The following is a 22,798-nucleotide window of genomic DNA, read 5'->3' on the forward strand; positions in this document are numbered from 1 at the left end:
TTCCGTTTGCATTCTCGTTACCACAGTGTTAGCAGAACTGCTCGAAACTGGGCGCACTCCCCCAGCCGGGGACCCTAGCACCTCGCCGTCTCTAGTGAAACCTGGGTTCCTCCTAACGCTAGGGGGAGGCCAAGAGCCTTGGGACGCCTTCTCGGCCAGGAGGGGAGGCGGGACTCACCGTCAAGACACGCCCTCCCACCCTCGATGGGCACGGACACTAGCCAATAGGTGCGGGGACGGGGAGAGCCGGCGCCCCGCCCCCTCGAGCGCCCCGCGGTCCCCGAGGCACCCTCCGGCGGTCTCCGCGGCGGCGGCGGCCTGGGCGGACCGTGCGCTGTGCGCAGGCGCGCAGAGCCTAGACCTCGCTGCAGCCCCCGGCGCCTCCGGGAGTCGCACCCTCGGAGTCGGCCCGCTGGCGCGTCAGTGCTCCCCTCGCCCGTGCTCCCGGGTTCCCCTTGCGCCCTACGCGCCCCAATGGCGGAGCTGCGGCCTAGCCTGCCCCCCGGCCCCGCCGCGCCCCCGGCCCCTGGCCCGACTGCCCCGCCGCCCTTCGCCTCGCTCTTCCCCCCGGGACTGCACGCCATCTACGGGGAGTGCCGCCGCCTCTACCCCGACCAGCCGAACCCGCTCCAGGTTACCGCTATCGTCAAGTACTGGTACGCCCTGGGCCGCTCGGGGACCGAGCCGGGGCGGGGGTGGGGGGGCTGGGAAGGGTTTAGGCGCCGGGGGCGAAGTCATTTGCAGGCGAGGAGGAGGAGGAGGAGGAGGAAGGCTAAAGGACTTGGATGGGGGCTTCCTGCTGCGAGGCTTTGAAGGAGTTAGGGCACAAGTTGGTAATGGGGACAAAGGGGTTAACGGAGCCCGTGGGTAGGGAAGAGTTAAAGAGGGAGGGAAGGATGAAGGGTTAGCCGGGATTAGGAGAAAAGAGTCAATGGGGGGGGGTTGTCGGAGCCGTGGGGGGAACCGCAGGAGAGAGGGAACTGTAAACGTGGTGAAAGGAGAGGACGCCCGTAGGGGGTCATTAGTGGGCGAGGGGAAGCCCGCGGGGGGCGGGGGCGGCGGGGCGGGGCCCGGGAGAGCCGAGTGGGCTTTGCTGGGGGGCACGTTGGGGCTGGCGGTCTCCTTGCGATCCTTTGCGGGTGAGCCCAGACATCCTATCTGGGCAGTGTCCTGCGCGTGAAGTTCGGCGGAACAACTCCCCCGGACAAACTTTCTGCTTACTCTGCACCGTTCTCTCTCTGCAGTTTCCTTCTGCATCTGCAGCAGCTCTGCTTTAGAACGTGGGCTAGGACAGCGAGACCCGGGTCTTGGTTTTGGATGGAGGGGGCCACGGGCGAATGGTGAAGACATGGGGCGAGTGGGGGAGGGCTTGTGGCATAGACCGGGCAAAGAAAGGCGCTGGGATGTAGCTCGGAGCTTCCTGGCCACACGCATCAGGATTTCAGCAGCAGTTTCTGGGCGGTTGGTGGCGGGGGGAGTGGAGAGTAACCCTCCTGGGCAGCGCTTGGGTTTGGGTTAGTAGTTTTCCATTCCTTCTTGTAAGCCTGCAGGCTCACAGCAGAACAGGTATTGAGGTGCCTTTGCAGAAGAGCCTGTTTTGGGGGGTCTTCAGTGCCAGGAGCCTGGCAGTTGGGTTGACTGTCCAGAGCTACAGTAATGCAGACACTGAATTAGATGTGTCGGGAAGGACTCCCTGGGCAGCCTCTCTCCTTGAGGTGCCACCTCCCAGGAGAATTGGCCAGAAGGGCAGATGCAGGTGTGTGGGGCCAACAGTCCCTCTGTCTTGGGACTGGGTCTTGTCCTCCGGAGGTGGCAGACCCAAGGCTGTGGTTGATGGAGGGAGGGTGGGAAGAGGCTGAGCATGGGGACAGCCCAGCTGCCTGCCTCTGTCTGGGGCAGGAGGAGATGTGACTGACCATAGGTACAATTTTCTCTGACAGGCTAACTATTCTTTTGTGGTCAGGTCCTGCTTTTTTTTTTTCTGGGAGGTGGGGCAGAGCACACTTTGGACCTGTGCTCAGGGGTCTCTTGGGGTGCCAAGGATCAAACCTGCATGCAAGGCAAGTGCTTAGCCTCTGTATGAATTCTCCAGCTTGTGGCAGGCACAATATGGGCTTTCAGTTTGGGGAGAGAGCTTCTGAGTGAAAAGCAGCTCTTTGGCAGTTTAATCACCCGTTCAAATTGCACCTCAGTATTTAAGTCTGGATCTTGATGTGTGCGTGCGCTAGAGGACTTCGAGGTGAGAGACAAGGGCTGGCCCTGCCCTGCTGCGTGCTCAGAGAAAACCCTCTGCTGACAGAGTGGCAGCTGTTTTTCTTTCTGCCACCCAAGTGGCTCTGAATATTGAGCTTAGTTCAGAAGGTATGAAAGTAGGCACAGGGGAGCTAGCACATGGCTTAGGGGCGTGTGTGTGTCTGCTGTGGTTGGGACTCCAGTTTGGTCCCTGACACTGCATGACCCCCAGGAGGCTGCTGGGTTGGCTCTGGTGATCCCCAGTACCACAGGGTCTGAGTAGCTTCATCATCCTTGGGCCCTAGCAGTGAACCACAGATTTGGCTGGCCAGGTATCACAGGGAGTGATGCTTGGTCCGCTGAGCACTGCTGTAGAAAATTCTCCCCTTCAGCCACTCCCCTCCCTCCCCACCCAGAAAAAAAGATACTTAGCACGGGCAAATAACTTAAACTGGGTTGGGTAACTTTTTTTTTTTTTGGTTGAATCACCTTGAGATATACAGTTACAAAGTTGTTCTCGATTAGGTTTTATACATAGGATTTCTTTCTTTCTTTCTTTCTTTCTTTTTTTCCTTCTTTCTTTCAGGTTACTCCTGGCTCTGTACTCAAGAATTACTCCGGTCCCATATGGTACTTTGGGGACCATATGGGATGCTGGGGATTGAACCCGGGTCGGCTGCATGCAAGGCAAATGCCCTATACGCTGTGCTACATCACTCCAGCCCAGTCAGGATTTCTAATACCCACTCCCTTCACCAGTGTACATTTCCTGCCACAGTGTCCCCAGTTTCCCTCCAATACCACCCCTCTTCCCCACCCCTACTGGTTGGGGAACTCTTTCTGCCACACGCTGCTTCTAGGACTTGTCATCAGTGATGGGCAAAGTTGGCACTTTGTGATATTAGAAATGCAGCCTAGAGGCTGAGAAATGTGAGGGAATATCTCAGCGTCTGGTTCGGAGTTTCGCTTCATTAGGATTCTGAAATTGCTTCATTTCACATCCCTTACATTTGGGGTCTCACAGACCTCTTTAGATTTTTTTTTTTTGAGTGGATCATAGCCAGCAGTGCTCAGTGGGCTATTCCTAGATCTGGCAGTGCTCAGGGGATTGTATATGGTGTCAGGATTCAACCCGGGGATTTGTTGGTGGGGTGAGGCAAACCCCTTAACCCCTTTATTGTCTCTTCAGCACTCAATGTTTCCATTTTTGTGATTGACTGCCTGGCACCTGACATCTTAAATAACCATTGAGACTTTATGAGTAGACGCCAAGGTAGAACCCAGACCCAGGGGCCATTCCAGTCTTGTTATATCTCTGTGAGAGAAAATCAGGTGTTCAAGGAATTAAGAGATGGATGTTGTGTGGGTCCTTGGAGAACATCTTTTATTTTGGTGGTGGTGAGGGGGTCACTTCGGTGATGTTCAGGGGTTGCTCCTGGCTCTGCACTTAGGATTACTCCTGGCGGTGCTTGGGGGACCATATGGGATGCGGGAGATCGAATCCAGGTCAGCTGCATGCAAGGTAGATGCCCTACCTATTGTACTATTGCTCCGGCCCCTGAGAACATCTTTTTCTAAGTGTGAAGTACAGTTATTTTCTACATGCTTATTGGCTTCCCATCAGGTTTCTGTATTATAGAACTGAAAGCTTTGTGCTGGGGTCACAGTTAGCATCATCCCACTCTGAGCTCTTAGCGGTGAGATGTTTGGGTGAAGTTCTCTCCTTGAGGGAGCATCTCCCAGAAGATTTGTCGAGAAGGAGGGTGGCCATGGTGGGGCAGATGAAGCCCTGGAGGGTGGATGCAGCGTCTGGGTGGCAGGAGGGGCTGGACTGAGCCTGCCCCAGCCTGGCCTCACTGCCCCATGCTCTGCCTTCTGCTGCTGGCCTGGGGTCTGTCCAGGGAGAACTGCTCTTTCTTCTTCTCTTCCTCATAAACTTCCGAATTCCAACTGTCTGTGGAATTAGATTCAGTGGAGTTACGACATGGATGGAGCGTTCTTCTTTTTCCTAATCCACTCAGTTGGAGTCAAAGCTATTTGTGGCAGCTTATTCTTAGAAATTCTATAAATAGGACCAGTGAGATGGTGCCTTGGGCTGGAGCACGTGTTTCACATGCGGGTGGCCTGAATCCCAGCCCCAGCACCTATGATCTTGGTGAGAAGATAAGAACTCCCAAGAGTGACTCCTGTTGAGGCCAGAGTAGGTAGGGTGCTTGCCTTGCAGGCACCCAACCTGGGCTTGATACCTGACATCCGTGTTGTCCCCTGAGCTCTGCTAAGAGTGAGCTCTGAGCACCTCTGGGTATGGCCTCCAACACCCTGCCTCCCCCCCCCCCAAAAAAAAAGGTGACTCCTGAGACGCTGGAGTGATAGTATAGTATTGCATTAGTATTGCATGTGGCCGACCTAGGTTCAATCCTCAGCTCTCCATATTGTCCCCTGAGGACTTCTAGGAGTGATCCCTGAATGCAGAACCAGAATTAAGCCCTGAGGTCTGCTACCCCCTCCCCAGAAAAAAATAAAACCCAAAACAAAACAAGAAAATAAAAGTGTCTTCTAAGGATCACTTCAGGAATAGTTCCTGAGCACTGCTAAGGGTGTCCCTACACCAAATTAAATTCTGTAAATAGTAGCATTTCCTAGCAGAGAATAAGGATTTCTACAAAGACGAGTAATTTTGTGGCAAAAGAGGAATAAAACAGACCTACTGGTTTTAATAGTGTTCGCATTGCATGCCACTGGCATGCTTGCTGGATCGCGTGTAACATGTGTTGTCTTTGGTTCTTCGTTTTCCATCAGCAAGCTCTGTCTGCTCTAGGAGTGCACCTTGCCATCGTCCCCGGGGTGAGCTGGGTTGGTGCAGCCATCCGTGGCGGCTTTGGTGCAATTATGGGCAAAATGGGAACTTCCTTCCCGTGATGGTTTTCATTTAGTATCTTTCTTCACTCTACCAAGTTCCCTGTTCATTCTGAAGAAACGCAGTCTTGCTTTCTTTTCCTTTCTTTTCTTTTCTTTTTTTTTAAAGCACTAAATACTCTTCTAAAGAGAACCCTGATTGAATTAAATCCTCAGAGTGAGGTGATGATGGATCTCTTTTTCAGCAGCTTCTGCTGGACTTAGGGGGAAAGTTTACTGTGATATTCTGAGGCCCCAAATCATCTCATATTCCCCATCTGCCAGTCTCCTGGGGTCTTCTCATGTAGACCCTCAAGGGCTTGGTGGCTTCTCTGCATTGCTGAGCCAAGCTAGCCTAAGTTTGGCATTTGTCACCTGCATGATTAAAGACCAGCTTTGGTCTGCGGGGTGCCAAGCTGGGGTCTGGAGGCACTGGGCTTGTTTGGAACAGACTGGAATTGACGTAGGGCACAGTGTAGTCTTTCAGGAATTAGCTTGGCGGCAGGAGTGGCGGAGCCTCTGCTTCTAGGAACGGTGTGGGGACAATGCCCGTGGGGAATGTCCAGGAGGGTCTGGGGAATGCCCAGAGACCCCCTATGGAGGCTGCCCTTAGAGTCGGTATGTGTGTGAGATGCCTTGGAAGAGCATGGGAGAGTGACGAAGAGCCTTGATCCCTGCCAGTTCCGTTTGGTAATTTGAAACAGGAGGAAGCCAGACGGGAAACTACCCGGCCTTTGTCGTTCCTCAAAAGGGGTCCTGCCCATCGGAGATGGACGGGCACCTCTTGCAGCTCTCTTGATCTTATACCCCAAGGCGAGGTCTCTCTCACCTTCCCTGTCAGTTTCCTCCCTGAGGGGGCTTCCATTTCGCTGGTGAGCCCCTGGGTTGGTCTTGTCTGCCGCCAGGCTCCCACTGACCCCTCTGTTTTTTGTCTTTCCCAGGTTGGGGGGCCCAGACCCCTTGGACTACGTTAGCATGTACAGGAACGTGGGGAGCCCGTCTGCCAGCATCCCCGAGCACTGGCATTACATCAGCTTCGGCCTGAGCGATCTCTACGGTGACAGCAGAGTCCACGAGTGAGTGTCCGCCTCTCATCCGCTCTGTCCCTGCCCGTTCCTTGGCCCTGGGGGTCTTCTTCTTTCGGAGGTTGCCCCGAGCATGGGTGCTAGTGCCATAGCCCTGTGGGGCCAAGGGCCTCGTTTTCCTGCTCTCCCCGCCTGTATCTGCTTGTGTGGAGGTGGTCCAGGTCAGTCCGCAAGCACTGCTCATCGAGCGCGGGGGAAGTGTCAGATGATGCGCGGGAATTCCTGACCATCCCCTGCTTCCAAGCTGGCACTGGTGCCTGAACTCAGGAACAGGTTGAGACCTGTTGAGACCCAGAACTTGGGTGGATGTCTCTAAACCTACTTCTTTTTCTATTTTAGCTTATTATAGAACAAAACCAAAACCAAAGCATAAATCCAAGTTCAAAATATTTGACAGTATCACTACTACATTTTACTCTCCTATTTCTTTTTGTTTGCTTTATTTTTTTTTTGTGGGGGGGGTTGTTGGCTCACATCCTGGGATGCTCAGGGGTTACTCCTGTCTCTACACTTAGGAATCACTTCTGGCAGTACTTGGGGGACCATATGGGATGATGGGAATCAAACTCAGGTCAGCTGTGTGCAAAGCAAGTGCCCTACCTGCTTTACTATCACTCTGGCCCTCTTCTTGGCTATTTCTTAGCTGCATCTTTTATCCCTCTTGCCTTGCCCATATTCCTTCCTTCCTTCCTTCCTTCCTTCCTTCCTTCCTTCCTTCCTTCTTTTTTCCTCGTCTCTTTTCTGGGACATCTGGGGGTGCTTAGGGGACCATCTGCTGTACCAGGGATCTAAGCTGGATTTGGCCTTGTGCAGTGCCAAGAGCCTTACCTTCTGTACTATCTCTCTGATCTGAAGAATGCTGTTTTAACCTGTAATTATCTGGTCAGATTATCCACAGTATGTTTTTTTAATCTGATCTGTCTTCTGTTTTCCACCTTGTGTACTTCTAAATTCTATTTGCCTTCCCTACTTCCTTCTACACTGACTGATTCTAGTATAGCATAGTATAGCAGGTAGGGCACTTACCTTGCATGTGGCCAACCTGGGTTTGATCCCCAGTACGTGATAAAATCCCCTGAGCACCGCCAGGAGTGATCCCTGTGTACAGAGCCAGGAGTAAAGCCCTGAGTGCTAGGTGTGGCCCCAAAGCAAAAAAAAAAAAAAAAAAAAAAAAAGCCACGACAGAAAGATATAGTATATAGTGACTGACTTTCAACAAATTTATTTTGGGCCAGAGAGATAGTATAGGAAGCAAAGCATTTGTCTTGCATGTGGCCGACCTGGTTCAGTCCCTGGCAGCCTGAGCACTGTTGGGTGGAACCCAAAAATCAGAATAAATAAATAAATAGAAATGAACACATTTTATTTATTTATTTGTTTATTTATTTGCTTTTTGGGTCACACCTGGCTATGTACAGGAGTTACTCCTGGCATTGCACTCAGGAGTTACTCCTGGCGTTGCTCAGGGGACCATATGGGATGCTGGGAATCGAACCCGGGTCGACCGCGTGCAAAGCAAACACCCTAACCGCTGTGCTATCTCTCCAGCCCCCCGCATTTTATTTTTATGTTCTTAATTGTTGGCCTTCCCATTGGTGTCCTGGTGCCACTCCCAGTGATACTCGACCCAGTGGTGCAGGTCCTGATGTGGAGGATTCAGGTTTGGTGGCATTGAGGGCCACCAGGGCCATCCAGGCTGATTGGAGGGACCATGCGATATTGGGGATCAAACATGGGGTTTGAACCAGGCGAGACATGCACTATGGACTTCTGAGCTATTTCCCCAGCTTCTAAATAGATTTGTTTGCTTGTTTGTTTGTTTGTTTTGGGCCATACCCAGTGTTGCTCAGGGCTTACTCCTGGCTCCGTGCTCATAGGCCAATCCTGGTAGGACTTGGGGAACTTAATGGGGTGCCATGGATTGAACTTGGCTCGGCCACATACAAGGCAAGTGCTCTACCCACTCTACTATCACGCCAGCCCTTCCTAAACAAATTTTAATATCAGGTTTACCATAGTAAACTTAGTCTGAAATCAGCTAAATCAGTAGCGGCAGGAGTAAGAACAATCAAAGCTAACCCTCCCTAAGCAGGGCTCTTGAGCCCAGGGGTTTGCTCATCATTTTATATGTGCATGTTTTAACTAGTTTCATTTTCGTCGCAGCCCTGTAATATCGGTAGGTGCTAATATGCGCTCTGCTTTACAGATGAGGAAACTGAGTCACAAGGGAGTTCCATAATTTGCTTAATAAATGTCACCCAGCTTGGGAGTGATAGAGGCGGCATTCTGCTTCCAGGCCCCTCCTCTGAATGACTGTGCTTTAGAGCCTCTCTTTAAAATTGTAGATTAGGGAACATGGTTACAAAGTGTCAACTTTCATGGGGGTACAATGGTCTAAGTTATGTCACCTGAAAAGTTACTTCCCCTGAGTGCCTCCACCACTGTCTTTCTGTCACTCCAAGTTTGCCTCTTTCGTTCCTGCCCTCCCCCATGGCTTGGTGTCCTCAGTTCTATAATCAAAGACCAAGGGCTTGTCATGATTCAGCCGTGTCTAGTCCCCTGATTTATTTCTCTGTATTCCATGGATGAATGAAGTCATCCAGTATTTGTTCTTTTCTCTCTGAGCTCACTTCATCATGTCCTCTAGTTCATCCAAGTTGTAGCAAACGGCAAGATTTCATGTTTCCTTCTATGTAATATTCTCTTCTATAGATATATAATTGCTTCTTTATCCTTTTGCCTATATCTTATTGTCTGTCCTTGGATGTATGAGCTGCTTCATGACCTCTTAAATAATTAGCTCACTAACTACTTTCTTCAATAAGGTATTGTGTGTGTGTGTGTGTGTGTGTGTGTGTGTAGTCTTTTTATTCCTCTTGTTTGGGGGCAACACCTGGCAGTGCCCTGTGACTACTTCTGGCTTGCACACTATTTGGGGGTTGTGCTTGGACCATGTGGTACTCCAGATCGAGCCCAGCCTCCTGCATGCAAAGTGTGTGCTCAGCCCATTGAACTATTTCTAGCCCTGAGTATAATTTTTTCTTTTTTTTTCTTTCTTTCTTTTTTTTTTCCAGGTGTTTCTGTGTGCCACACCTGGTGGGACTCAACGTTTATGCTCAGCTCTGTTTAGTGTTTAGGAATCACTCCTAGTGATGCTCAGGGGACCATATGCGGTGCTAGGGATCAAACCTGGGTTGGCTCTATGCAAGGCAAACTCTCCTCCATGCTATTCCCCCCCAAACAACAACAACAAAAAAAACAGGTTTAAAGATACATATAGCTTCCAGTGATAGTATAGTAGGTAGAGTGTTGTCTTGCGTATGGCTGATGCAGGTTCAGTTTCAGTACCACTCGGTGGTCTCCTGAGCCCCACTAGGAGTGATCCTTGAACTCAGAGCCAGGTGTAAGCCCCGAGCACTACTGGGTATGTCTGAAAAAGGGACTCAGGGTTTTTATGAGGGGTTGTTGACGGTGCCGAGGGACTACTCCTGTCTCTGCTTGAGGGTCACTCTCAAGTGGGGTTCATGTGCTTGGGGAACCAGGCGGTGCTGAGTGCTCTCTCTCTCCTGCCCCCTAAAGGGAGGGTTTCTTTTCTTTGGTTTTTGAGCCCTACCCAATGTACTCAGAACTGATTTTGTGCTTGGGGATCATTCCTGGTGTGACTCCGAGCACCATATGGGGACCTGGGTTAGTTACATGGAAGGCAAGCACCGTGTCTGCTGTACTATCGCTCTGTCCTCTGGTGGGTTTCTTTCATTCAGTAAAACGTCCTTCTCCCTCCCCTTCATTAGCTCGATTAATCCAAAGCTGATTCTGTCTTTTTTTTGCCTTACTGAGCTGTCTTTCTGATACCTTGGTGTTGGCCGTGTCTCCCGGGGAGTCTTCCCTGCTCAGCCTGAGTTTTTGAGGCTGGTTCTGAAGGCGATGATGAAGAAGAGAATAGCCTTTTCTTTATTTCAATTCTTACCGTCTTCCACACCGTTTTTTGTGGGTGCTGTTTTGTTTTTGTTTTCTTGTTTGAGGGCTCACGAGTTATTCATCGTGAGGCTGAGGGAACTGAATGTGGTGCCAGGAATCAAACCTAGGTCAGCCGCATGCGCACAAGTGCCTCAGCCCCTGTACTGTCTCTCTGGTCCTGTTCCACGTTACTGTTTCAAACACTTTATAATTTTATTTGGGTGTTTCTATTTTTTTTTTTGAGTCAAACCCAGCTGTGCACAGGGGTTACTCCTGGCTCATGCACTCAGGAATTACTCCTGGCGGTGCTTGGGGGACCATATGGGATGCTGGGAATCGAATCCGGGTTGGCTGCGTGCAAGGCAAACGCCCTACCCGCTTTGCTATTGCTCCAGCCCTGGGTGTTTCTATTTTGTGATTGAGGAAACTGAGTCTCTGAGGGGTTAGATCCCTGAAGTCACATGCGCAAGGCCGTGAAAGAGCTGGAGTTGGATTGCGATATCTGGTCTGGTGCCTAAACTCTTTTTTTTCTTTTGTCTTTTGACCACCCTGACTACTTGTATAGTGATCACTCTAGGTGGTATTTTGGATTTATACAATGACACCCGCACTGCACCCCCTCCTCCCTCCCCCCCCAAAATGTAAAACATATCCAGGAGACGTATAGAGGTAGGGCGCTTGCCTTGCATGCGGTTGACCCAGGTTTGATCCTCAGCATCCCATATGTCCCTTGAGCACTGCCAGGAGTAATTCCTGAGTGTAGAGCCAAGAGTAAGCCCCTGAGCATGACTTGGGTGTGGTCCCAAAACAAAACAAAATATAACATGTGCTCCAGCTCTTTGGACTATCTTGCTGATCTAGAATTCTGTGTACTTAACCACGGGGTCACACCACCTCTCTGAACATAGGCTTCGGCCAGTTTCCCCTTCCTGGGCCTCACCTCTCACTGATCACATGTCAGTGGCTGTGCCTGGGTTTGTCTGCGTAGCCTTCTGAGTGGATCCATTGCAATGTCAGCTGAAGTCTTTGGGAACAGAGAATTAATCTTGCCTGAATGGAGCCCTGCATTACAGTATTAATAATGAGGCAGAATAGAAAACAGATGCAGACAGTAAAGACCCTAACTGCGCTAGGCTTCAGTTTATATTCTTAGTAAGAACCGACAGCAGGTATGCAGAGCCTCTAACCTCTACCTGTATTTCTTTAGGTGTGTGAGTGTGGGGGACACCAGTGATGCTCAGGGGTTACTCCTGGCTCTGTGCTCAAGGATCACTCCTGGTGGTGCTTGGGGGATCATATAGTACAGCCTTATCCACTGTACTATCTCTCACCCATACCTTTTTGTTGACATATTTCTCCAAGTTTGTGGTTTACTGTCTACATTCTTAGAAGATTTTGTCTTTCAAATCTAATCTAAAAATCTAAATTCTTAAATTATAGAGTTTTATGATCTACTAGTTAGCTTACTAATTATAGGTCTAAGTTCTAAATTTAATTAAGAAACTCCCATATTTCCAACGGGCCAATAAAACCTTTGAGTTTAGGAGCAGGGGCTTCCACCTCCCCCCCCACACACATATACACTGTTTCCCCCAGCAGCACCTTCTTGCATGTGTTCAAGGTCTGTGTGGTAAAACACTTTGATATTTAAGTCAGGGCCCTAGAAAGTGGCTGCGCGGTGCAACGACTGCTTTGCATGTGTGAAGTCAGGATTTTGCTCCCTGGTACCACCCCGCCATACCCGAGCACGAGCTGAGTCCCTGCCATACGAGCATGAGCTCTGGAACCAAGAGTAGGACCACCCCACCCCCACCCCAGACCCTGCAGCACCTACGAAGGTCAGGGAAGGGGGGGAAGATAAAGTTAAATACCTCATTACTAAGTTTAAGAACTAAAAAGTGTCCCGAGAGCTAGTTCATGTGGCTCAGCATATGCTTTGCACGTCGAGGCTTGGGCTCCATCCTTGGCACCACATGGTTCCTCAGCGCTGCAGGGAGCAGACCCTGAGCCCAGGGGCAGGCGGAGTCCCCAGAACACCGTTGTGTGTGTCCCAAAAACACAAAAAAGAAAAAAAGGAAAAGAGGAAATTCATGTCCTTTAGTAGTGAGACCTCTGTGTGAACTTTTTTTTTTCCATTTTTTATAATTTTATTTATTGAATCACCTTGAGAGCAGTTACAAAGCTTTTGGGTCTAAGTCTCGGTCATACAGTGAAACACCCGTACCTTCACCAGTGCCCATTCTCGACCACCAAAAATCCCAGTATACCCCCATCCCACACCCTCCCCTCACCTGTGGGGCAGATGATTTCCACATTACTCTCTCTCTACTTTGATCACATTCAATATTTCAACACCAGACCCACCATTATTATTTGAGATTTTACCCCAACACTCAGATATGCTGAAAAGGCAACAATAGACAATTTGTGTTCTATTGCTGGTTCACTTAATCACTTAACTTCCCGTTAGTCGTCGATTTGCTCGAGCGGGCGCCAGTAACGTCTCCATTTGTCCCTGTCGCGTGCTAGTGTAGCCCAATGGCATCTCTTCGCTCCGGGAACATGGAGGGCCTCAAACCGATCGTTCATGATCTTGACAAAGAAGTCTGACCATCTGGTAGGTGGGCGGCCACGCGGTCTCTTGACATCCCGTGGAATCCAATCAGCTGGTTATGAATAACATACGATGTCGCATGGCTGCAGTAGAGCCATGTGATTTTGAAATTCCGAAATTTTAACACTTAAATCTGGAGGGATTTCTGCCAAAAGTCACTGGGTTTCAAGATTTGCTCCTGAGTCTCTGGGATCATGGCTGTTGAGCAGCTTGATCAGGAGCCAGAGAGTTCGTTCGTGGGTGATGACTTGTGGTCTCATTGGGGTGGGGAGGACAGGCCCGGCTCCACCCCATCCCGTGAAGCCCAACAAGTTTCATCACTGCAGGCCCAAGCCTGACTGTCCAATGGCCTCTGGAGGATGACTGCCACCAAGCCGCCAGGGGGAAATAGGCGGAGGGACAGCACCCTTTCTCCCCTGGAGTGGCCCGGCGACAGTAACCTACTGCAGGGTTCGGACACATTTCTGCCAAAAGCCGCTGGGTTTCAAGATTTGTTTCTGAGTCTTTGAGATCAAGGCCGTTAAGCAGCTTGATCAGGAGCCAGAGAGGCCATTCGTGGGCAATGACTTGGGGTCTTGTTGGGGTGGGGAGGACAAGCCCGGCTCCACCCCTATCCCGTGAGGCCCTGTGTGTCTCGTCACTGGGGGCCCAAAGCTGACTATCCAGTGGCCTCTGAAGGATGGCAGCCACTGGGCCGCCAGGGGGAACAGGCCAAGGCATGAAACCTATTCCCTCCTGGGTTGGCCCAGCACCGGTAACCTACTGCAGGGACCGGACGCATTTCTACCTAAAGCCACTGGTTTCCAAGATTTGTTTCTGAGTCTCTGGGATCATGGCCATTAAGCAGTTCAGTCAAGAACCAGAGAGGCCTTGCCTCCAATTATATAGCTGAGCCGGAGGTGGTTTGTGGGTGTGTTTCCCACATACCTAACTTTTGGCTGTTTACTTTCTTGGTAAAGTTTGCCCCAAGTTTTTGGGGTCTGGCCAAAGGCACAGCAGCAATTTTGGGATATCTGGAAGTCTGAAGGTGCCATCAGGCTGCTGATGCACTCGCCCTCACAGGTACAGACTGACCTGCTGGCGGCACCATACCCCTTGAACTTTCTTTTTTATTTGGTTTTTAGATTGGCAGCTCAGGGCTTACTCTTGGCTCTGCGCTCAGGGGTCACTCCCAGCATGCCTAGGGGACCATGCGTGGTGTGGTGATTGAACCTGAATTGGCTGTGTGCAAGGCAAGCACCTTACTCGCTGTGCTGTGTCTCCAACCCCAGCTCCCTGGGTCTCAGCTCACCACTGGAACGTGTGTTTCCGGCATTATTCCGGCTCTGAAGGAGCATGGGAGCAGGGTTGCCTCCTGTGTTTTTGGTAGCTACCCGGTTCTGGGCTGTGTTGCATAAGTTCTTTGTAATTGACCCTTTCTTTGTAATTGATCTTCGGCTGGTATGACTAGTTTCTTCTGGAACTTGGTATCTTTTTGGGGGGTTGGGGTGGGTAGGAAGGTATGGTTCTGACTATTTCAGATGGTTCTCAGGGGCTGCTCCTGCCTTTATGCTCAGGAGTCACTCCTGGCAGGACTCTGGAAACCATATTTAGTGCAGGGCATCGACCCAGGGTTGGTCTCGTGCAAGACAAGCAACTTAACTCAGTATTATCTATCTCTGCAGCCCAGAACCTGGTAAGCTTCTTGAAGGAAAATCTGCTTTTCCAAACTTCACATGATGGAGCCTCTTTAAGACAGTCTGGTGGTGGGCCAGAGCAATGGTCCAGCAGGTTGGGTGCTCGCCTTGCCTGGGGCCAACCCGGGCTCTGTCCTGACATCCCGCATATCCCCCAAGCACCACTAGGCTTCATTCCTGAGTGCAGAGCCAGGAGTAAGCTCTGAGCCCCACCCCCACCACGAACAAGTTGCAATTGGCACATTGTCTATCTTGGCGGTTCTCCCATATCAGAGGAGATGTGTACGTGAGAGAGACGTGTACCCTCGGGAGAAACCCCTGTTCTCTCTTTCGAACATGTAACACTCTCTCTCCTCTCCCTCCTTCCACCTCGCTGTCTCTCTTTCCATATTTCTCTCTCTGTGTCTTTCCATATTTCTCTGAATAAAACTACTCTCCTTCACCATTCATTACCTCCTGGGATTCTTTTCTGTGAGGGAAGACTGTGAACCTGGAAAGCCTGGGCAGAGCTCAGGACTGATTCTCCTCTTCCTGCAGAAAGCCCGAGTCCATGACTCCCCGGGAAATGGGTGGGGGCGGGTGCCTGATTTCCCTGCTGTGGAGATTGGGGGTTCGGTTCGGCACTGCCTGATGGGTGCCCAGTGCGACTGGTGGGACTTGAGCATTGTGGCCGACTTTACCCATCCCACTCTTCCCAGCCGTTTCCCTGGGTGACTGAGATGACAGGCAGGCGCAGTCCCCCTGCGCCTTTCACCTCCCTGCTGAGTGCCAGGTGTCAGGGGGCCTGCAGCCATGGGTAAGGAAGCCCACGGAAACTGTAGCATCATTTGTCAGCTGCCCGGTTTTTTTTAAAAAAAAAAAACTAGTTAAGATCACTACTGTCTATGGAAACCAGTATCATTTGCAGTATCATTTGCAGTAATTTGAAGGTAATTATTGAAATGAGTGATAAGAGGGCAATGTTACGAAATTCTCCTTCAGAACTGAGTCTGTTGCAGAGGCCGCTGAGCCCGAGGCGATCTTGCTCTGTGTTCAGGAGAGAGTCAAGTCTGCGGAGGTGTGGAAAGATACACTAACACCAAATTAAACCTGACCCTAGCTGTGATTAAAAAATGGAAAAATTAACAGGATTGTAAAGGAAACTTGTTTTAAAATGTGACCCAGTATTATTTATTGCCTCAGACAGGAAATACCGATGCAGTTCCCTTAATTGTTCAGTTGAGGAGACAGCCAAAGCGTTTTCTGACATCCCTGTTCTCTGTTTTGTCCCATGATCGGGGTGAAGGACTCTATGGGGCATTATTTGTTTTTATTTTGGGTCACACCCGGTGGTGCTCAGGGCTTATTCCTGGCTCTGTGCTCAGAGATCACTCCTGGCAGTGCTCAGGGAACTGCATGAGGTGCCAAGGATTGAACCTGGATCAGCTGCATGGAAGGCAAGCGCCCTACCCACTGTACTATTGCTCTGGCCTCAGTGGGGCATTATTTTATGTTATTCTGGTTTTTTTTTGGGGGGGGGGGCGGTGGCAGTTTGGGCCATACCTGGTTGTGCTCAGAATTAGTCCTGCTCTGTGCTCAGAATCACTTCTGCGGGTGCCTTGGGGACCATATGTGGTGATGGGGATTGATCCCGAGTCGACCACAAACAAGACAAGCACCTTAACCCCTATACAATCTCTCTGGCCCTTTTATGTGATTTTCATAGTAGTTCTGTGACCTAAAGAATTGTTACTACCTCTTGCTTATAGATACAGAAGTTATAGGCGTAGAGAACCTATTTCATAGGAGATAAAAAAAAGTCAGATTTAGTGACTTCAAAACCTGCCTTTTTAGGGGCTGGAGCGATAGCCCAGTGGGTTGGACGTTTCGTCTTGCACGTGGCTGACCCGGGTTCGATTCCCAGCATCCCATATGGTCCCCCTGAGCGTTGCCAGGAGTGATTCCTGAGTGCAGAGCCTGGAGTAACCCCTGTGCATCTCCAGGTGTGATCCAAAAAGCAAAAAAAAAAAAAAACCTGCCTTTTTAGCCTCTGTGTGACACTGCTTTTCCATTTGAATCTCTTAGAAGGCTGTGTTAGAGGCCCAGTATACACCCCTTCCCATTGAGAGCTGTCCTCACGGTCGGTCAGTGGAGCCTAAGGACGAGCAGGGGGCTCTTGTGCGCCTCTCCCTGCTCCAGCCAGGCTTCCCGGGCTGCAGGGCTGGGCAGCCCTGGGGTGGGTCATGGTTTGTGGGATGCAGCCCTGGGACTGCCTGTGCTGACCCTGCTCTTCCCTATTCACTGTAGCAAACGGCAGGAGAGCACGTGTTCGGGTCCCCTACTGTTGTGGAGGCCACTCCTGGTCCTGCTTGGGGAGGTGGGCGGGGCACTGGTGCTGGGACCAGCCCCGCGCCTGGCGCCTGCTCTACCACTCAGTCACGACCCCTGCCCCCTGCAGAGACCTGTTTCTGAGGTTGGGGTGCAGGAACAAATTCCAGCTCGGGGCAGCTGTAGGGGAGAGTGGGGTGCCTTTTTGCAGACCCCGAATCTACGGGCTACCCCGACTGCCCCTTTGGGGCCAGGCAGCGTAGACCAGTGTGGGGGGCTGGGTGTGCCGTGTGGCTGTGGGAGAGGCTGCCTGGTGCTGCCAGCAGCTCGAGCTGACCCAGACTCCAGGGCCTAACCGGGGGGGCAGGCGAATGAGAGCAGGCATTTGTGTGTTTTTGTTTTTTTGTCTTCCTCTTTGGTGCTCAGAGCTTACCCCTGGGTCTGTGCTCAGGGGTCACTTCCTCGTAGTGCTCTGGAGACCATATAGGATGTCAGGGATCAAACCCTCGTCGGCCACCCGCACGGCGAATTCTGGCCCCAAGGACAGTGCATTCGTGACCTCAGGCAGCCGATTGTGGTGGGATTCCACCGCCTAAGGTCGTTCACTCTGTGTGTTGGACTGGAAGGACTCACTGTGGCCAAGGCCTGGTGGTCTGGCCACTCTGGAGGCTGGACATCCTCCTGCCATGCCCAGGCTGCGTGTCGCCCTGCATGTTCTGGCTGGCCGGCACCTGCTCCCTGGGAGGGTTGAAGCTGCTCTCGCCCTCCCAGGGGTGTAAGCAGCAGTGACTGGCCTCTGTCAGGCCAGCGGGGTGAAGAACACCCCCGTTCCCCTTGAGGTGCCTTCCTAACGGCTGGGCTCTGCACCCAAAGGAGTTATTTATTAAAGCACTGGATACAGATTAACTTTTCTAGTTGTAGTTTCATGTGGCCTTGGTCTCCTGCAGCTGGGAAATGTGAATTTTTCCTTCTCAAAGCTTGGTTTGTGAAAAGATTTGGGGGGGGGGGGCGTGAGGGGGGTCCCGGCTGGTGCTCAGGAGGGCCCAGTGCTCAAGGGTTGCTCCTCACAGCACTTGGGGACTATCAGTGCTGGGATGCGAGTGTGTCCTTGGTCCGTTGAGCTCCCTCTCGCCTGGGAGCAACTTTCTAACATGCCGCTTTATCCTGTAGGGTTCCTAGTGAAACCTTTCCCGACCATAACCTGTCTTGGGAGATCAGTCCTTTCTCTGGTTGGGCTGTTGCTTTGCTTTCTTTTTTGGGGAGCAGATGGGGGCACCCAAACAGTACTCAGGGAGCCTGAGGACAACTCCCAGATCAGTGCTCGGGGGTGTTCCTTGGGCCCAAGGGTGCTCTGGTTACCAGGACTGTATATCTCAGCTGTGCTTGGGGAACCTTATAGTCCCTGGGGATCATTCCAGGGACCTCTGCGTGCAAGGCCTGAGAGCTCTCTCCTGGGCCCTGCGCCTGGCTTTCTTCCTTCAGCTCTGTGAGGCTGATAACAGAGGCTTCTTCCTCTAAGTCACTCACCAGTGGAACCCCTCCTGCATTCCCTGAGCTCAGCAGGCTGCATGCACGGTAGGTTCATTGGTAAGCCGGCCCCCCAAAACCTTGGCCCCACGTATACGAACTCTTAAAGGTGCTGGCTCTCAGGCTGACCGCTAAGGGCAGGGTTCCCGGCTGCCTTGGAGGAATAGGAGCCTTTAGAATTGGTCCTGGGAGGGTAGAAGTGCCAGTGTTTGTGGGGGTAGGGGCCTGAACCCCTGCCGGCTTTCAGGCCCCAGGTCTCAGATCTCTGCATTCTGAAATGGTGAGAATTTCCCCCCCATTCACTTTTTATTTGGGTTCGGATTTTGTATTGTGTTTGGACGGCACCCAGCTGGGTTCTGGGCTTGTTCCTGGCTCTGTGCTCAGGTGCTGGAGGACTTTCTTGGTGCTCGGGATCAAAATAGGGCCAGCGAGATGCAAGACAAGTGCCTTAAGCCCTTTACTCTCTATCTCTCTGGCCTTGAGAGTTCCTTTCATCCTGCTCTTTTATAGTTTTACTTAGGAATGGTCAGAGGGAGGCGAGGGATCCCCGTAAAGTAAAAAGGAAGAGGCCAGTCACCCCAGGCTGGAGGCAGGCAAGTCCATAGAAGGATGCTGAGGATTCCCTTTTATTTTTTTCCCCATAAGATCGCAGGGAGACTGAGGCATGTGATCTTCCTTGCAGGCCAGAAGGATGTGGGGAGTCTTCCCTGGTCAAGCTTTTCACTTGCAGCTTGGATTGTCTCTGCGTTTGCTGGGGAGGGAGGGGAGAACCCCAAACTCCTCAGCCCAGAGTCCCTCAATAGTAAACGTACAGCTGGGGAGAGGCTCCTCGAGCCTGACTGTTGAGGGGTCGGGGTGGGGGGAGGACTAGTTAGAGTGGCGCCCCCTCCGGGCTGCGCTGACTTCACCTCCTGGTTGCCCCGCTCTGATTGATACCCTGGAGGCAGTCATACCTGGCCCACCCTTCCAGCCCCATCTTCCCAGCTCCCCTGTGCCAAGTGCTAGTTCAAACACCTGAGTGTTTTCTAGCACCTCTCCTGCTCAGTGGTCTAAAGACCCTGGACTTTGGCCTTTCACCCCGTCCTCATCCCTCCAGCTGCCTCTGCTGTGGCACACAGCTCTGTTTCCTGTCTCAGCCGCTCAGGGTGGCTCTGTGGTCCTAGGAAGTATGGGGTGATTGTGTCTGTCCTGACTCAAGCCTTGAGGAACAGTCTCTTTGCCCCTGGACTCTCCTGGCCTCTCCCAGACCTGCCCTCCAAGCCCTCAGACACTGATGGACCTGCCTAGCACACCAGGCAGCAAGCCCCAGTCCAGGTGAAGCACTGCGGAAGAAGAAGGTGGATTTGGTTAAGGGTTGGGGGGACCATGAGAAACCAGACCTGGCTCCTGTTTGTGAAAAACCCAACACCGGCAGGTTACCAGATGGCAGACTTGGGAAGACGACAGAAGGGTGGATAGAGAGTAGCTTTGGGCTTTGCCTGACTTGTGTGGGACTGCATCCATCTCCCCGCACCCAGGTCCCTGAGTGTTGAGGAAACTTAAAAGCATGTAAGTGTAATTGCAGACACAGCTTTTACTTTGAGCCAGGCACTACTCTTTTTTGGTTGATTTTGATTTGGGGGCCCTACCCGGCCATGCCCAGAGTTGACTGCTGACTCTGCACTCAGGAATTACTCCTGGTGGTGCCTTGGACACCACGTGGGATGCCAAGGAATCAAACCCGGGTTGGCCGGGGGCAAGGCAAGTGCCCTACCCGCTGTTCTCTGGCTCTGGCCCCTGAGTCAGGCACTGCTCTAAGTGCTTTCTCTAAGCTTGTTCAGTCCCCTCCTTCTTTTACAAGGCATGTAGGCACCGGGAAGGTGAGGAACTTAGCCATGACTTGCGCATGCTGGACCTGTGACACGAGCCCAGGCAGTCTGACTCCCGCAGCCCCGTTGCTCCTGGCCACAACCTTTGCAGAGAGAGAGAGTGGGCTGGGGTGAGGGAGGAAGGGGACCGGAGCCAGCAGCTGGAGGCCACGGTCAGCCGAGACCATGAAGTTGAAAGGTGTCTGGGATTAATGGTGTGTGAATAATGCAGCAGGAAGTGCTTCGTGGGAGAACTGAGCTGGAGACGGAAGCAACTTGACGGACTAGACTGCCTCGCTGGCAAAGGCCGGAGGGTAAAGGAGAGTAGACACCAGCCCCCCAGCGGGGCTCCTGTTGCTTCCTGCAGGCATTCCCACCGTCATCCCGCTGCGCCCCACTGTCACTTCCCACCGTCATTCTCACAGTCTCTCCTGCTGTTTCCCACTGTCATTTAAGAAGTCATTCCCGCCATCACTCCTGCAGTTATTCCCGCTACTTCCCACAGCCATTCCCCCTGTCATTCCCGCAGTCATTCCCAGTCATTCCCACCGTCATTCCCAAGTCAGTCCCACTGCCATTCCTGCAGTCAGACCTGCAGTCATTCCCAAACTGTCTCTGGCTCCAGTTGTTCCCACTGTCATTCCTAGTCATTCCCACTTTCATTATGACATCACTCCACAGTCAATCCCACCGTTATTCCCGGTCATTCCTACTGCTTCCCGTAGTCAGCATCCGTGGGCTGCCAGGAATACTTGCAGCTTTTAGAGCACAAGATGATGTGTAGGACTTGGATGGCAAGTTCCCACGGTCACGTTTCTGACCTGGTACCATTGTGCCTAGCATGTCACAGCCCAGGATGAATCTCGCCTACGATTTGGGTTTCTGATCATTCCCTGGGGAGGAATAGAGAAGTGAGTGCTCCCACATTTAGTGTGTCTGCGAGTCCAGTCTGGGAGAATGTGTATTAAAATTGTCAGCTGTTATCCTGGGGTGGATAGTTTTCCCTTTATCCTTAGAGAAATGCAGATTATCAGTTTTTTATTTTTTGATGTTGTTTTGTGCTGACATTTGGTGGTGCTTAGGGCTTCCTTCTGGCAGGCTCAGGGGACCATATGAAGTGCTGGGATTGAACCCAGATTGGCTGTGTGCAAGGCAAACACTTTACTCACTGAACTATCTCTCTGGCCCCTGTCAGTTTTTAAAATACTATTTTTTAAATTAATAGGTTATATTTTAGGACAGTTTTATTAGGTTGATAGAAAATGAAGAAGATAACACAAAGTTTTCCCACATACCCTTTCTTCTATAGTTCCCTTATCATTAACATCTTATCAGTATCAGTGATGCATTTGCTGCAGTTTATAAACCAATTCTGGAAGGCACCTGTGCTCCCCACTATACCACCAACACCTCAAAAAACCTTTGTATAATGCATTATTATTGATTAATGTTCTCAGTTTACATTAGGGCTCACTCCATTCACATGTAGTTCCATGTATTTTGACAGATACATAGTTCCTAGTCATTATAGTTTAGAACAATTTTATATCCCTCTCTCCCTTCTCCCCTCTACCTTGCGACCGATGACTGTCTCACTGTCTTTCCTCATCTCACCTTTTTTGGGTTTTTTTTTCCTTTTCTTTTTGGGTCATACCCAGAGATGCTTAGGGGTTATTCCTGGCTCTGCACTCAGGAATTACTCCTGGCGGTGCTTGGGGGACCATATGGGATGCTGGGAATTGAACCTGGGTCGGCCACATGCAAGGCAAATGCCCTACCTGCTGTACTATCGCTCTGGCCCTGACCTTTTCAGTAGTGTCATATAGTTGAACCCAGACGGCGTGCAGCTTTTTGGGTTTGCTTCCTTTACTGAGCAGTGTGCACTAACGGCTCCTCCGTGTCTTGAGCCTTGATAACTCATTTTCTTTTATCGCTCAATAATACTTCATTGTGTGTGTACACCATAAATTTTTACTTACTGAAGGACATTGTGTGCCGTATTTGGCAGTTTTGAAAAGATGCTGTGACACACATTCATCTGCAGGTCTTCGTGCGGACACACATAGTCATCTCATCATGTAAAACTGCTGGATCACCCACAGGGCTCTGTTTACCTCAGGACACTGCTATGCTGTCTCCCAGGGCTGATGTACATTTCTGCATTTTCACCAGCAGCAAATGAGAGTTTCTTTTAATTCTGTGTCCTCATCAGCATTTGTCACCGCCACTTTGGGGGTTTGGGCCCTTCAGTAGGGATGCAGAGGGGTCTTGTGTAATTTTGCAGTTCTGTAACAGGTGATGTTGAGTATCATTTTATGTGCTTAGTGTTATCTCTCCTTTGGTGCCACATTTAGGTTTTCGTTCCTCACCTCCCACTCTGCATTCCACCCTTGACCTCAAAGACCCCCTTTCTCACTTCCTGGGTTCTGATGCTGGGCGAATCATGCTTTCTGGCGTGTTCTCCCTTTTGGTCGATTCTCAAACCAGTAAGTGATTTATTTCCCCTGAGGAGCTGTTGGGTCCACACCTGAATCCCGCTATTCTGTTGACTTTCTTTTCTTTCCTTTTCCTTTCTTTTCTTCCCCTTTCTTTGCTTTCTTTGCTTTTTTGATTTTTGAGCCACACCTAGTGATGCTCAGGCTCTGCACTCAGGTGTCA

At 51.2% G+C, this 22,798-nt stretch overlaps 1 protein-coding gene across 2 annotated transcripts in view; it reads left to right on the top strand.

Annotated features, from left to right (window-relative positions):
• Window positions 1-286: 286 nt before the first annotated feature.
• Window positions 287-22,798, top strand: part of SUFU (SUFU negative regulator of hedgehog signaling) — a 98,821-nt gene continuing 76,309 nt past the window's right edge. For both annotated transcript variants that reach the window (XM_056121011.1, XM_056121012.1), the window contains exons 1-2: window positions 287-656; window positions 6,069-6,203. In XM_056121011.1, coding sequence (XP_055976986.1) covers window positions 475-656; window positions 6,069-6,203 — 317 coding nt within the window. In that variant the 5' untranslated portion in view covers window positions 287-474. The remainder of the gene's footprint in view (window positions 657-6,068; window positions 6,204-22,798) is intronic.

Source organism: Sorex fumeus, unplaced genomic scaffold, assembly GCF_029834395.1.
Source record: "Sorex fumeus unplaced genomic scaffold, SorFum_2.1 ptg000043l, whole genome shotgun sequence".
Classification (NCBI taxonomy): Eukaryota; Metazoa; Chordata; class Mammalia; order Eulipotyphla; family Soricidae; genus Sorex; species Sorex fumeus.